General features: G+C 44.2%; 1 protein-coding gene across 3 annotated transcripts in view; it reads left to right on the top strand.

The window, feature by feature from the left end:
- Positions 1-16,730, top strand: part of LOC139531642 (phospholipid-transporting ATPase IB-like) — an 87,118-nt gene that overhangs the window by 49,712 nt on the left and 20,676 nt on the right. For all 3 annotated transcript variants that reach the window (XM_071328284.1, XM_071328285.1, XM_071328286.1), the window contains 5 exons: positions 1,699-1,871; positions 12,470-12,653; positions 12,868-12,978; positions 15,915-15,989; positions 16,442-16,564. In XM_071328284.1, the coding sequence (XP_071184385.1) occupies positions 1,699-1,871; positions 12,470-12,653; positions 12,868-12,978; positions 15,915-15,989; positions 16,442-16,564 (666 nt within the window). The remainder of the gene's footprint in view (positions 1-1,698; positions 1,872-12,469; positions 12,654-12,867; positions 12,979-15,914; positions 15,990-16,441; positions 16,565-16,730) is intronic.

Genomic DNA, 16,730 nt, shown 5'->3' with positions numbered 1-16,730 from the left:
TCTCTCCTCTTTGTCCCTCTACTGTCTCACTCTCTCCTCTTTGTCCCTCTACTGTCTCACTCTCTCCTCTGTGTCCCTCTACTGTCTCACTCTCTCCTCTTTGTCCCTCTACTGTCTCACTCTCCCCTCTTTGTCCCTCTACTGTCTCACTCTCTCCTCTTTGTCCCTCTACTGTCTCACTCTCTCCTCTTTGTCCCTCTACTGTCTCACTCTCTCCTGTGTCCCTCTACTGTCTCACTCTCTCCTCTGTGTCCCTCTACTATCTCACTCTCTCCTCTGTGTCCCTCTACTGTCTCACTCTCTCCTCTGTGTCCCTCTACTGTCTCACTCTCTCCTCTGTGTCCCTCTACTGTCTCACTCTCTCCTCTGTGTTCCTCTACTGTCTCACTCTCTCCTCTGTGTCCCTCTACTGTCTCACTCTCTCCTCTGTGTCCCTCTACTGTCTCACTCTCTCTTCTTTGTCCCTCTACTGTCTCACTCTCTCCTCTGTGTCCCTCTACTGTCTCACTCTCTCCTCTGTGTCCCTCTACTGTCTCACTCTCTCCTCTGTGTCCCTCTACTGTCTCACTCTCTCTTATTTGTCCCTCTACTGTCTCACTCTCTCCTCTGTGTCCCTCTACTGTCTCACTCTCTCCTCTGTGTCCCTCTACTGTCTCACTCTCTCTTCTTTGTCCCTCTACTGTCTCACTCTCTCCTCTGTGTCCCTCTACTGTCTCACTCTCTCCTCTGTGTCCCTCTACTGTCTCACTCTCTCCTCTGTGTCCCTCTACTGTCTCACTCTCTCTTCTTTGTCCCTCTACTGTCTCACTCTCTCCTCTGTGTCCCTCTACTGTCTCACTCTCTCCTCTGTGTCCCTCTACTGTCTCACTCTCTTCTTTGTCCCTCTACTGTCTCACTCTCTCCTCTTTGTCCCTCTACTGTCTCACTCTCTCCTCTGTGTCCCTCTACTGTCTCACTCTCTCCTCTGTGTCCCTCTACTGTCTCACTCTCTCTTCTTTGTCCCTCTACTGTCTCACTCTCTCTTCTTTGTCCCTCTACTGTCTCACTCTCTCCTCTGTGTCCCTCTACTGTCTCACTCTCTCCTCTGTGTCCCTCTACTGTCTCACTCTCTCCTCTGTGTCCCTCTACTGTCTCACTCTCTCTTCTTTGTCCCTCTACTGTCTCACTCTCTCCTCTGTGTCCCTCTACTGTCTCACTCTCTCCTCTGTGTCCCTCTACTGTCTCACTCTCTCCTCTGTGTCCCTCTACTGTCTCACTCTCTCCTCTGTGTCCCTCTACTGTCTCACTCTCTCTTCTTTGTCCCTCTACTGTCTCACTCTCTCCTCTGTGTCCCTCTACTGTCTCACTCTCTCCTCTGTGTCCTTCTACTGTCTCACTCTCTCCTCTGTGTCCCTCTACTGTCTCACTCTCTCCTCTGTGTCCCTCTACTGTCTCACTCTCTCTTCTTTGTCCCTCTACTGTCTCACTCTCTCCTCTGTGTCCCTCTACTGTCTCACTCTCTCCTCTGTGTCCCTCTACTGTCTCACTCTCTCCTCTTACTTCACTCTTTCTCAGTCCCTCCGGCCTGTTCATGTACGTGTAAGAAGTGTGTGTTTATTTTCGATTGTATACTTTTACATCTCCATTTCTGCTTAAAACCTGTAGATGAAGAATATATCCGGTGTGTGTTGAACCCCGTCTTTCTCTTGCCCTCCCCAGGCAACACGGGCCACCCTGACAGCTCACTGTACGTCTCTGGGTGACTCTCTGGGGAAGGAGAATGAGTTGGCTCTGATCATCGATGGACAGACCCTGAAATACGCCCTGTCCTTCGAGCTCCGCCAAGCCTTCCTAGACCTCGCCCTGTCCTGCAAGGCCGTCATCTGCTGCAGGTAAGAGACGCACTCGCACACACATCCTATTCTGCATCTGCTTCATGTAGGACACACACACGGAGAGGAAGGAGAGCGTTGGGCTTGGTGTGTGTGTTGGGCTTGGGGTGTGTGTTGGGCTTGGGGTGTGTGTTGGGCTTGGGGGGTGTGTTGGGCTTGGGGGGTGTGTTGGGCTTGGGGGGTGTGTTGGGCTTGGGGGGTGTGTTGGGCTTGGGGGGTGTGTTGGGCTTGGGGGGTGTGTTGGGCTTGGGGGGTGTGTTGGGCTTGGGGGGTGTGTTGGGCTTGGGGGGTGTGTTGGGCTTGGGGGGTGTGTTGGGCTTGGGGGGTGTGTTGGGCTTGGGGGGTGTGTTGGGCTTGGGGGGTGTGTTGGGCTTGGGGGGTGTTGGGCTTGGGGGGTGTTGGGCTTGGGGGGTGTTGGGCTTGGTGGGGGGGGGGTGTTGGGCTTGGGGGGGGTGTTGGGCTTGGTGGGGGGGGTGTTGGGCTTGGTGGGGGGGGTGTTGGGCTTGGGGGGGAGGTGTTGGGCTTGGGGGGGGGGGGGGGTGTTGGGCTTGGTGCTGACTATAAAGGATCTGTTTGTTTTTTAATAGTGTTAGTAAATGACTGTAGATCATAAAATCCTGGCAGGGATCTCAGAGTGGTTAATGGAATACACCGCACCACATGGAAATGTCAAAGTCATGACTCACTTACTGCTATTCTCCAACCACACACACACACACACACACATACAGTTGAAGTCGGAAGTTTACATACACTTAGGTTGGAGTCCATTAAAACTTGTTTTTCAACCACTCCACAAATGTCTTGATAACAAACTATAAACGTTTGCCCCAAGTTAAACAATTTAAAGGCAATGCTACCAAATACTAATTGAGTGTATGTAAACTTCTAACCCACTGGGAATGTGATGAAAGAAATAAAAGCTGAAATAAATAATTCTCTCTATTATTCTGACATTTCACATTCTTAAAATAAATTGGTGATCCTAACTGACCTAAAACAGGGCATTTTTACTAGGATTAAATGTCAGGAATTGTGAAACTGAGTTTTAAATGTATTTGGCTAAGGTGTATGCAAACTTCCGACTTCAACTGTATGTATGTATGTATATATACAGTGGGGAGAACAAGTATTTGATACACTGCCGATTTTGCAGGTTTTCCTACTTACAAAGCATGTAGAGGTCTGTAATTTTTATCATAGGTACACTTCAACTGTGAGAGACGGAATCTAAAACAAAAATCCTGAAAATCACATTGTATGATTTTTAAGTAATTAACTTGCATTTTATTGCATGACATAAGTATTTGATACATCAGAAAAGCAGAACTTAATATTTGGTACAGAAACCTTTGTTTGCAATTACAGAGATCATACGTTTCCTGTAGTTCTTGACCAGGTTTGCACACACTGCAGCAGGGATTTTGGCCCACTCCTCCATACAGACCTTCTCCAGATCCTTCAGGTTTCGGGGCTGTCGCTGGGCAATACGGACTTTCAGCTCCCTCCAAAGATTTTCTATTGGGTTCAGGTCTGGAGACTGGCTAGGCCACTCCAGGACCTTGAGATGCTTCTTACGGAGCCACTCCTTAGTTGCCCTGGTTGTGTGTTTCGGGTCGTTGTCATGCTGGAAGACCCAGCCACGACCCATCTTCAATGCTCTTACTGAGGGAAGGAGGTTGTTGGCCAAGATCTCGCGATACATGGCCCCATCCATCCTCCCCTCAATACGGTGCAGTCGTCCTGTCCCCTTTGCAGAAAAGCATCCCCAAAGAATGTTGTTTCCACCTCCATGCTTCATGGTTGGGATGGTGTTCTTGGGGTTGTACTCATCCTTCTTCTTCCTCCAAACACGGCGAGTGGAGTTTAGACCAAAAAGCTCTATTTTTGTCTCATCAGACCACATGACCTTCTCCCATTCCTCCTCTGGATCATCCAGATGGTCATTGGCAAACTTCAGACGGGCCTGGACATGCGCAGGGGGACCTTGCGTGCGCTGCAGGATTTTAATCCATGACGGCGTAGTGTGTTACTAATGGTTTTCTTTGAGACTGTGGTCCCAGCTCTCTTCAGGTCATTGACCAGGTCCTGCCGTGTAGTTCTGGGCTGATCCCTCACCTTCCTCATGATCATTGATGCCCCACGAGGTGAGATCTTGCATGGAGCCCCAGACCGAGGTTGATTGACCGTCATCTTGAACTTCTTCCATTTTCTAATAATTGCGCCAACAGTTGTTGCCTTCTCACCAAGCTGCTTGCCTATTGTCCTGTAGCCCATCCCAGCCTTGTGCAGGTCTACAATTTTATCCCTGATGTCCTTACACAGCCCTCTGGTCTTGGCCATTGTGGAGAGGTTGGAGTCTGTTTGAGTGTGTGGACAGGTGTCTTTTATACAGGTAACGAGTTCAAACAGGTGCAGTTAATACAGGTAATGAGTGGAGAACATGAGGGCTTCTTAAAGAAAAACTAACAGGTCTGTGAGAGCCGGAATTCTTACTGGTTGGTAGGGGATCAAATACTTATGTCATGCAATAAAATGCAAATTAATTACTTTTAAAAAATCATACAATGTGATTTTCTGGATTTTTGTTTTAGATTCCGTCTCTCACAGTTGAAGTGTACCTATGATAAAAATTACAGACCTCTACATGCTTTGTAAGTAGGAAAACCTGCAAAATCGGCAGTGTATCAAATACTTGTTCTCCCCACTGTAATATATACACTGCCTCTATCTGTCCCTTCATTCATACAATGTACTCTCAAAGTCTCCTAGAATATTTACATTCCCTTTTTTAGTCATGTTTCCACGTCAGACAGTTGTGTGTGTGTGTGTGTGTGAGGAGGGAAGTAATTGACTCTCCCAAGCATAAAAGCCATATCCGGACTCGGGTCTCCAAGGCCTTACAAAATAGCTCCATTCCTCCCCCTCTTTTTGTTCCTCTGTTTTCTTCCTGCTCCCCCCCTGCACTCTCGTGGTAGAGGTGGCTGTGATCCTCTCCTGCTGTTTGTGTGTATGTTATGGCTGTTGTATCATCTCTGCTGGGCTATCATTTATCAGCGAGAGAGGAGAGAGAGACCTATATCTGTGTGCTACCTATATCCCCACACTAGAATCCCCATACTTTAATGAAGACAGCTTCTCCATCCTGGAGGGGGAAATCAATCATTTCCAGGCCCAGGGGCACAACCTGACACCCTCAGGACAAATACCTACCTGGAGGTGACAGCACTCCCTCCCTCATATGCCCCCCTAGGCACAACTATGACAACATAAGCAACAAAAACTGGTCACAACTCCTGCTGCTCTGTCACATGCTGGGTATGTACATAGTAAATGGTAGGCTTCGAGGGGACTCCTACAGTAGGTACACCTACAGCTCATCTCTTGTCAGTAGTACTGTAGACTATTTTATCACTGAACTCAACCAGAGTCTCTCAGAGCGTTCAGTCAGCCCACTGACACCCCTATCAGATCACAGCAAAATCACAGTCTACTTGAACAGAGCAATACTCAATCATGAGGCATCAAAGCCAAGGGAACTGAATAATATAAAGAAATGCTATAGATGGAAGGAATGTAGTGTGGAAACCTACCAAAAACCAATTAGGCAACAACAAATTCAATCCCTTTTAGACAACTTGATGGACAAAACGTTCCACTGTAATAGTGAAGGTGTAAACTTGGCAGTAGAAAACCTAAACAGTATATTTGACCTCTCAGCTTCCCTATCAAATCTAAAAATGTCAAACAGAAAACCGAATAAAATGAACAACAATGACAAATGGTTTGATGAAGAATGCAAAAACCTAAGAAAGAAATTGAGAAACCTGTCCAACCAAAAAGATAGAGACCCAGAAAACCTGAGTCTACGCCTTCACTATGGTGAATCACTGAAACAATACAGAAATACATTACGGAAAAAGAAGGAACAGCATGTCAGAAATCAGCTCAATGTAATTGAAGAATCCATAGACTCGAACCACTTCTGGGAAAATTGGAAAACACTAAACAAAAAACACGAAGCGTTATTAAACTCTTAAACATCCTCAGCTCTGGCATCTTCCCCAATATTTGGAACCAAGGACTGATCACCCCAATCCACAAAATTGGAGACAAATTTGACCCCAATACCTTTCGTGGGATATGCGTCAACAGCATCCTCGGGAAACTCCTCAGCATTATCATTAACAGCAGACTCGTACATTTCCTCAGTGAAAACAATGTACTGAGCAAATGTCAAAATGGCTTTTTACCTAAATACCATATGACAGACCTCGTATTCACCCTGCACACCCTATTTGACAAACAAACAAACCAAAACAAAGGCAGTCTTCTCATACTTTGTTGATGTCAAAAAAGATTTTGACTCAATTTGGTATGTGGGTCTGCTATACAAATAGATGGATAGTAGTGTTTGGGGAAAAACATACAACATTATAATTTTTAGAAACTCACATTTCTTTCCACAGGCCCGTGGGGTGAGACAGGAATGCAGCTTAAGCCCCACCCTCTTCAACATATATATCAACAAATTGGTGAGGGCAGTAGAGCAGTCTGCAGCACCAAGACTCACCCTACTAGAATCTGAAGTCAAATGTCTACTGTTTGCTGATGATCTGGTGCTTCTGTCCTCAACTTAGGAGGGCCTACAGCAGAACCTAGATCTTCTGAACAGATTCTGTCAGACCTGGGCCCTGACAGTAAATCTCAGTAAAACAAAAATAATGGCGTTCCTAAAAAGGTCCAGTTGCCAGGACCACAAATACAAATTCCATCTAGACACCGTTGCCCCAGAGCAAACAAAAAACGATACATACCTCGGCCTAAACATCAGCACCACAGGTAACTTCCACGAAGCTGTGAACGATCTGACAGACAAGGCAAGAAGGGCCTTCTATGCCATCTAAAGGAACATAAAATGTGACATACCAATTAGGATCTGGCTAAAAATACTTGAATCAGTTATAGAACCCATTTCCCTTTTATGGTTGTGAGGTTTGGGGTCTGCTCACCAACCAAGAATTCACAAAATGGGACAAACACCAAATTGAGACTCTACATGCAGAATTCTGCAAAAATATCCTCTGTGTACAACATAAAATACCAAATAATGCATGTAGAGCAGAATTAGGCCGGTACCCACTAATGATCAAAATCCAGAAAAGAGCTCTACAACCAACTAAAAGGAAGAGATTCCCAAACCTTCCATAACAAAGCCATCACCTACAGAGAGATGAACCTGGAGAAGAGTACCCTAAGCAAGCTGGTCCTGGGGCTCTGTACACAAACAGACCCCACAGAGCCCCAGAACAGCAACACAATTAGACCCAACCAAATCTTGAGGAAACAAAAAGATAATTACTTGACACATTGGAAAGAATTAACAAAAAAACTGAGCAAAATAGAATGCTATTTGGCCCTAAACAGAGAGTACACAGTGGCAGAATACCTGACCACTGTGACTGACCCAAACTTAAGGAAAGCTTTGACTATGTACAGACTCAGTGAGCATAGCCTTGCTATTGAGAAAGGCTGTCGTACACAGCCTGTCTTCTCTTGAGAGCCAGGTCTATGTGCACACTGCCCACAAAATGAGGTGGAAACTGAGCTGCACTTCCTAACCTCCTGTATGACCATATTAGAGACACATATTTCCCTCAGATTACACAGACCCACAACGAAAACAAACCCAATTTTGATAAACTCCCATATCTATTGGGTGAAATACCACAGTGTGCCATCACAGCAGAAAGATTTGTGACCTGTTGCCACAAGAAAAGGGTAACTAGTGAAGAACAAACACCATTGTAAATACAACCCATATTTGTTTATTTATTTTCACTTCTGTACTTTAACTATTTGCAAATAATATGATATTTGAAATGTCTTTATTCTTTTTGGAACTTTTGTGGGTGTAATGTTAACTGTTACATTTTTATTGTTTATTTCACTTTTGTTTATTATCTACTTCACTTGATTTGGCGATGTTAACATATGTTTCCCATGCCAAATATGCCCTTAAATTTAAATTGAATTGAGAGAGAGAGAGACATATTTCCCACAGATCACACAGACCCACAAAGAATTTGAAAACAAATCAAACATTGATAAACTCCCATATCTGTTAGGCAAAATACCGCAATGTGCAATCACAGCAGCAAGGTTTGTGGGCCGTTACCATGAGAAAAGGGCAACCAGTGGAACACAACATTGTAAATACCACCCATATTTATCTGTTTCCTCATCATCCCCTATTATTCGTACTACAACTATTTGCATATTGTTAAAACACTGTACATGGCTGATAATATAACATTTGGAATGTTTTAATCCCTTAACCTGTATGAGTGCAATGTTTACTGTAGATTTTTTAAAAGTTTTTGTTGACATTGTTTGTTTCTCATCACCTTTGCCAAAGCAATTGAAATAATAAACAATGTAAACATGTTTCCCATTCCAATAAAACCCATCTTAATTGAAAGAGACCATGCTAATAAATCCCCTTTGAATTGAGAGAGAGAACTAACAACAACATCAATTACAAAACGCATAAAGATGATAATTATTGGAAATGGAAAACGAGAGCTAGAAGACAAGTGGGTTGAAGTTGAGTTGAAGAGAGAAAGGGCAAATGAAAGGAGATGCAGGAAGAGTTGGCAGCGTAACAGTAAGACTTCACACAGAAACTCCATGAGGTTTTTGTTTAGTGGTTTCCATCAGGTAGCAGGAAAACATGAATCACTGCCGTGCTTAAAATAACCAAAATGGCTTCCATTTAGAGCCAATTCCCAAGGTAAAAGTTTGCCTTAACCAAAGATCTAGGATTAGATTTGACTACCCCGGCTCCTAACCTGAACCATTACGTGGATAGAAGTATTTCGGCCCCTGTGTCAGTGGTTTAGCGGAGGTTTTCCCAAACCCGGTCCTGGGGCCCCACCTGGGTGCACGTTTTGGTTTTTGTCCTAGCACTACACAGCTGATTCAAATAACCAACTCATCATCAATCTGTGATTATTTGAATCAGCTGTGTAGTGTTAGGGCAAAAACCAAAACGTACACCCATGGGGGGGGGTCCAGGACCAAGTTTGGGAAAGCCTGGTTTAGGGGAACCGCTTCCCACTAATTGATTTATGTAGCTGTTCAGTCATTATGATAGCTGGTTGAGGTACTCACCCTCTTAACCTGTAACCCTCTCTGTCTGTCTGTCTCCTAAACCGGTTATGTCTCCACACAGACAATGAGAATGAGGAGCCCAGGGGAAAGGGACTAGGGAAATTCAGACTGTTTGTGTGTGTGCGTGTATAACAGACAGTATGCCTGTGGAAGACATGGCTCCTGTTACTATCTGTATGTCTATGTTGTAGCCCTGTAGTCAGACTAGGACCCACAGTGATCTAAAGCCCCAACAAGGAACAGTCTTTCTGGGATAAGAGGGAGCAGGCCTGGGTGGGTATGGAGCAAATCTCTACACCAGCATGTAACCACACACACACACACACACACACACACACACACACACACACACACACGGCAGGCCAGGGGGAAGCCAATGAGTCATACAGATGCTCTGTGTGTTCTAAGCAAGACCCTGGCCCGGTCAAGCTGACACTGCAGAGCTGGGTGGTCCACTTAGCATTCTCACACACACACACAATTTCCGAGGGGAAACCCTCAGAGAGATTTGGCTGGAGAAGTCGATGTTGATAGACGAGCTGCGCCTCTGCTCTCTGAGGTGTGTCTGTCGGTCTGTGTGCGTGACAGAGTGACTCAACAGTCAGCCTGGTCTCAGAGACTAGATCTCTCGCTCTCTTGCTGTGTTAACATTATCTACTTCACTTGATTTGGCAATGAACAAAAGTGAAATAAACAAAAATGTACATTAAACATAACACTCACAAAAGTTCCAAAATAATAAAGTCATGTCATATAGTTTAGAATGGTGTTTGTATTTCACCCAGTAGATATGTGAGTTTATCAAAATTGGGTTTGTTTACAAATTCTTTGTGGGTCTGTGTAATCTGAGGGAAATATGTGTCTCTAATATGGTCATTGATACACTTAGGTTGGAGTCATTAAAACTAGTGTATGTAAACTTCCAACTTCAGCTGTAGGTGCTGCTGTAGGCCATCGTTGGTTGGGGACAGAAGCACCAGATCATCAGCAAACAGTAGACATTTGACTTCAGATTGTTGTCGGGTAAGGCCGGGTGCTGCAGACTGCTCTAGTGCCCTCGCCAATTCGTTGATATATGTACCGTTCTGTATTTATTTTCTTAGTCAACCTTGTGTTCTGTTTCATTGTGTTCTTGAATGTAGCCCTGTTTCTTTGTTCTTGAACGTAGCCCTGTTTCTTTGTTCTTGAACCTAGCCCTGTCTTTCATTTTGTTCATTGATTTCACCTGTGTTAGTTACTCACCTGGTCTCATCCGCTCATTATTCAGCTCAGTTCATTCTGATTGTGTCTTTGTGGGGTATTGTTCGTTTTGACTCTACTAAGCCTGTTCCTAGCTCGTTTGTGAGAACCAGTTATAGTCCTAGATTTGATTCACCTGCCTGTTTGCCTACCTGTGTATGACCAAGGCGAAATAAACACCTGCCGCGCTCTGCGCGTGAATCTACACCTTTTTCACCCTGAGTATTCATTACAATATATATGTTGAAGAGGGTGGGGCTTAAGCTGCATCCCTGTCTCATCCCACGGCACTGTGGAAAGAAATGTGTTTTTTGCCAATTTTAACCGCACACTGGTTGTTTGTGTACATGGATTTTATAATGTCGGATGTTTTTCCCCCAACACCACTTTTTATAGCAGACCATCAAATTGAGTCTTATCTTTTTGAAATCAAAAAAGCATGAGAAGACTGCCTTTTTGTTTGTTTGTCTATTAGGGTGTGCAGGGTGAATCCGTGTTCTGTCGTATGGTATTTTGGTAATAAGCCAATTTGACATTTGCTCAGTACATTGTTTTCATTGAGGAAATATACGAGTCTGCTGTTAATGATAATGTAGATGATTTTCCCAAGGTTGCTGTTGACGCATATCCCACAGTAGTTATTGGGGTCAAATTTGTCTCCACTTTTGTGGATTGGGATGATCAGTCCTTAGTTACAAATATTGGGGAAGATGCCAGAGCAGAGGATGATGTTAAAGAGTTTAAGTATAGCCAATTGGAATTTGTTGTCTGTATATTTTATCATTTCATTGAGGATACCATCAACACCACAGGCCTTTTTGGGTTGGAGGGTTTGTATTTTGTCCTTTTGTTCATTCAAGGTAATTGGAGAATCCAGTGGGTTCTGGTAGTCTTTTAATAGTTGATTCTAAGATTTGTATTGGATCATGTATATGTTTTTGCTATTTGTTCTTTGTTATTGATACAACAAGATTGGACAAGTAGTTTACCCATACATCTCCGTTTTGGATAGATAACCCTTGTTTAGTGTTTTCCATTTTTCCCAGAAGTGGTTAGAGTCTACGGACTCTTCAATTACATTGAGCTGATTTCTGACGTGCTGTTCCTTCTTTTTCCGTACTGTATTTCTGTATTGTTTTAGTGATAGTGAAGGCGTAGGCTCAGGTTTTCTGGGTCTCTATCTTTTTGGTTGGGTAGGTTTCTCAATTTCTTTCTTAGGTTTTTGCATTCTTCATCAAACCATTTGTCATTGTTCATTTTCTTAGGTTTTTTGTTAGACATTTTTAGATTTGATAGGGAAGCTGGGAGGTCAAATATACTGTTTAGGTTTTCTCCTGCCAAGTTTACACCTTCACTATTACAGTGGAACGTTTTGTCCATGAAGTTGTCTAAAAGAGTGCAGATATGTCTCTTTCCACCTCCAGCTCTCTGGGTCTGGTTGATGGGGTGTTGTTGAGCTGGACTCGTTTTTTAATGCTGACTGGCATGTGTTCACCTGTTAATATAGCACTGCGCCATGCCAGGGAACGGTCTGTGTGGAAAATTAAGTTGCTTATGTTCCCCTTTTTATAATAGTCAGATTTTCCATAAGGAGCTTATTTGTATTATTTTCATGCCTTTGCATTTTTTACATTGAGGTTACTGTATTGTAATGACCTCTGAACAGCGGGAGGGGGCTTCAAAGGCCTCTGCATTTGGGTGGGGGAGGCTGTGAAACTCTCCTGCCATTGTTGGGCTCAAGGGATTTGACACCTCTCAAATCTGTCTTAGCATTCAGTCCTTATAAAGTAAAATATGTAATTGTAATGTATTTTTCTTCTTGACTTTAAAAGTCTGAACACCACTCTCTCAGTTCCAGGTCGGATGGTGTTTTCAGGTTTCTCTTTGTTTGCCAGAGCATTTGCTGTATATCTTGGATATAAGAATCTTAGTAGTCGGAGGAATCCTAGGAATGGAATCCTTCCAGGAAATGTTTTCCAAAATCAGGTTGTAGGTTTGGAGTGAAGGTTTTGTTGTGGAGGGTAGTATCTTGTATATGTCCTTGCCGAAAAATCCAAGTTTATACAAGTAAAACATTTTTCCCCCTGGTTGTATTTTACTCTGTCTGTTTTTTCCAGTCTCCAGACATCTTTTACTTTTGGTCGTTGATGTCATAACTTTTTTCTAACTGGTTTCTCTCTCTCCAGGGTGTCTCCCCTCCAGAAGTCTGAGATAGTGGACATGGTGAAGAAGCATGTGAAGGCCATCACTCTGGCCATAGGAGACGGGGCCAACGACGTGGGCATGATCCAGACTGCCCATGTAGGGGTTGGCATCAGTGGCAACGAGGGCATGCAGGCAACCAACTCCTCGGACTACTCCATCGCACAGGTAACACACACACACAGACACACGCTAGAGTAGAGAACGGAGGGGGGGGGGGGAGAAGCTAGTTGAAGTATTCTGTGAGAGCCAGAGGAATCTCTGTTTATCTGTCTGACCACTCAGGTGTCTACTACTGCTTATCTCTTTGTCTCACCCTGTCTCCATCTCTCTCACCCCCCCCCCCCCCTCTCTCATCACTCCCCTCTCTTTCTGTTGCTAGTTTTCCTACCTAGAGAAGTTGTTGCTGGTCCATGGGGCGTGGAGTTATAACCGTGTCACTAAGTGTATTCTCTACTGTTTCTATAAGAATGTGGTTCTCTACATCATAGAGGTAAGACACACCCCACCCCCTCACCTCTCCCACCCTTCACCTCTCCCACCCTTCAACTCTCACCTCTCCCACCCTTCAACTCTCACCTCTCCCACCCTTCAACTCTCACCTCTCCCACCCTTCAACCCTCACCTCTCCCACCCTTCAACCCTCACCTCTCCCACCCTTCAACTCTCACCTCTCCCACCCTCTCCCACCCTTCAACTCTCACCTCTCCCATCTTTCAACCCTCAACTCTCCCACCCTTCAACCCTCACCTCCCCATCACCCCTCCCACATATAGGCTGTACCTTATAAATGCCATCCAGTAATGTTTGAAGATGTATTACTATTTAAAACAATGTTTTACATTAGTAGAAGCTGGACCCATTTGGAGAGAGACTAACTCCCTTTCCCTCCTTAGGGAGTTTCTCTCTCTCTCTCTCTCTCACACACACACACACACACACACACACACACACACACACACACACACACACACACACACACACACAACCACACACATTAACAGAGACATTTTGCAGCTGTTTGTCGAAATGTTTGACAATGACTGATGAGGTGCTCCTCTGGTGTCTGCTTTCTGTCTCACACACACACACACACACACACACACACACACACACGGTCGGTCAGGGGCATTTTGGGAGGCTCCCCCATCATGAGGGTGATTTGTCAGCTGTGCCCCCTTCTCTGTCTAACATTAAGGATGCCAGCAGGTGCAGACCCTCAACCTCTACCTTCTACCACAATGTCCCTCTCCCGCAGGGCTAAGGATGTGTGATTATCACATGTGATTGGCTGCCTGTAGAGATCTGTAGGTCAAGGGACATAGACACTCTCTGTCCACAAAGCAGAGATACAGAGTGGTGTGTGTTGGGGGGGTTGGGTTGGCAGAGCAGGCGGGTGCTCCACTGTATGCTCCATGAACCTCACCACAGTCTGTGTCTCTGTATGGATGGATGGATTTTTTACTCTTTGTAGATACCTTTAGCATTGGGTAGTGTGAACTGACCCTAGATCTGTAATCTGCAGTGCCTTCAGAAAGTATTCATACCCATTGACTCATTCCACATTTTGTTGTGTTACAGCCTGAATTCAACATGGATTCAAGAGATTTCTTCTCTCTCACCCATCTACACACATAATGACAAAGTGAAAAAATATTCTAGAAATTGTTGCAGATTTATTACAAATCAAATACAGGGGCCTCCCGAGTGGCGCAGCGGTCTGAGGTACTGCATCGCAGTGCTTGAGGCGGCACTACAGACCCGGGTTCGATCCCAGGCTGGGTCACAACCGGCCGTGACCGGGTGTCCCATAGGGCGGCGCACAATTGGTCCAGCGTCGTCCTGGTCAGGGGAGGGTTTGCCCGTCCTTGTGGCAGGACGGGCGCCTGCAGGCTGACTTTGGTCGTCAGTTGAACGGTGTTTCCTCCGTCACATTGGTGCAGCTGGCTTCCGGGTTAAGCGGATGGGTGTTAAGGAGCGCAGTGTGGCAGGTCATATTTAGGTGGACACATGACCCGATCTTCGCCTCTCCCGATTCCGTTGGAGAGTTGCAGCGATGAGATAAGATCGTAATTGAAATTGGGAGAAAAAAGGGGGTTAAATACAAAAAATATATATATACACAGTACTTAGTCAAAAGTTTGGACACACCTACTCATTCATGTAGTAACCAAAAAAGTGTTAAACAAATCAAAATATATTTGAGATTCTTCAAAGTAGCCACCCTTTGCCTTGATGACAATTTTGCAAACTCTTGGAGCTGCCTTACTCAATAAAGCAAAAAAAGGTTGTATGCGGCTTTATTATTTTACATTCTTTGCAAACTGATATGTGACATGTATTAATGCCCAAATAACATGCAAAACAGGCAACAAAAAAACAAACAAACAGGTAGCTAAATAGGTGGGGCTTAAAACAGTTGACTGGTCGCCACTGATTACAAGCATACCCATAACATGATGCAGCCACCACTATGCTTGAAAATATGGAGAGTGGTACTCAGTAATGTGTTGTATTGGATTTCCCACAAAGATAACACTTTGTATTCAGGACAAAAAGGGAATTGCTTTACCACTTTTTTTTATTTCCTTGTTGCAAACAGGATGCATGTTTTGGAATATTTTTATTCTGTACAGGATTTTTTCTTTTCACTCTGTCAATTAGGTTAGTATTGTGGAGTATCTACAATGTTGTTGATCCAGCCTCAGTTTTCTCCTATCACGGCCATTAAACTATTACTGTTTTAATGTCCTCATTGGCCTCATGATGAAATCTCTGAGTGGTTTCCTTCACCTCCGGCAACTGAGTTAGGAAGGTCGCCTGTATCTTTGTAATGATAATTAATTACTTCTCCATGTTCAAAAGGATATTCAATGTTTGCTTTTTTATTTTGACCCATCTACCAATAGATGCCCTTCTTTGAGAGACATTGGAAAACCTCCCTGGCCTTTGTGGTTGAATCTGTGTTTGAAATTCATTGCTCAACTAAGGGACCTTACAGATCATTTTATGTGTGGGGTACAGAGATGAGGTAGTCATTCAAAAATCATGTTAAACACTTTTTTTGCACTCAGAGTGAGTCCATGCAACTTATGTGACTTGTTAAGCACATTTTTACTCATGAACTTATTTAGGCTTGCCATAACAAAGGGGTTGAATACTTATTGACTCAGCTTATCAATTTGTAAACATTTTGAAATACTTTATTCCACTTTGACATTGTGTATAGGCCAGTGACACAAAATCTAAATTGAATCTTTTTTAATTTCGGGCTGTAACACAACAAAATGTGGAAAAAATCAAGAGAATTGAATACTTTATGAAGGCGATGTATGCACAAGGGCTACGTGGTTATCCTCTATCCCTGTTAATCAATTTATTCCATGCTCCCTTGTTTCACTCATCCTATATCATCCCTCTCTTGTCCAGCTGTGGTTTGCCTTTGTGAACGGCTTTTCTGGACAGATCCTGTTTGAACGCTGGTGTATAGGCCTCTACAATGTGGTGAGTGTCCACTTTATGCATACTGTCCATTTCTCTGTCTCACTCTTTCTGGATCTGTCCTTTACTCCCCCGCGTTCTATATATTTTTTATCCCTTTCTCCCTCTCCCTCCCTTTCCCTGTCTCCTTCCCTCCCCCCCTCTCTTTCAATCTCTCCTTCCCTCCCGCCCTTCCTCTCTCTTTCACTCTCCCTCTTTTTCCATGTCTCTACTCTGTTTGGAAGTGGTGGAATTACTGCTGATTGTGTCACTGATTGTTGTGCTGATTGTGTCACTGTGATTGTTGTGCTGACTGTGTCACTGTGATTGTTGTGCTGATTGTGCGACCGATAACACAGCCAACGGAGTAAGTCTGAATTTCTGAAAGTCAATCGATCATAGTGTGTGTGTGTGTGTGTGTGTTTGTGTGTGTGTGTGTGTGTGTGTGTGTGTGTGTGTGTGTGTGTGTGTGTCAGATCTTCACAGCGTTGCCTCCCTTCACTCTGGGTATCTTTGACCGGCCGTGCAGTCAGCAGAACATGCTCCGCTTCCCCCAGCTATACAGGATCACCCAGAACGCTGAGGGCTTCAACACCAAGGTACACACACACCCAAACAAACACGCACAGACCACTTTTTTACATTTTCAATCATATTGAAATACTGTGCACACAAACACTGCCATAATTATTAATGGACAAGCATATGGAATGTTTTTGAACATTGAACACTATGAATGAAACAATTTGAGTTTAGAGTTTCACA

Source organism: Salvelinus alpinus, chromosome 10 (assembly GCF_045679555.1).
Source record: "Salvelinus alpinus chromosome 10, SLU_Salpinus.1, whole genome shotgun sequence".
In the NCBI taxonomy this organism is placed as follows: domain Eukaryota; kingdom Metazoa; phylum Chordata; class Actinopteri; order Salmoniformes; family Salmonidae; genus Salvelinus; species Salvelinus alpinus.
Note: the sequence above shows the minus strand (reverse complement) of the source record. Positions and strands in the feature narration are given on the sequence as shown.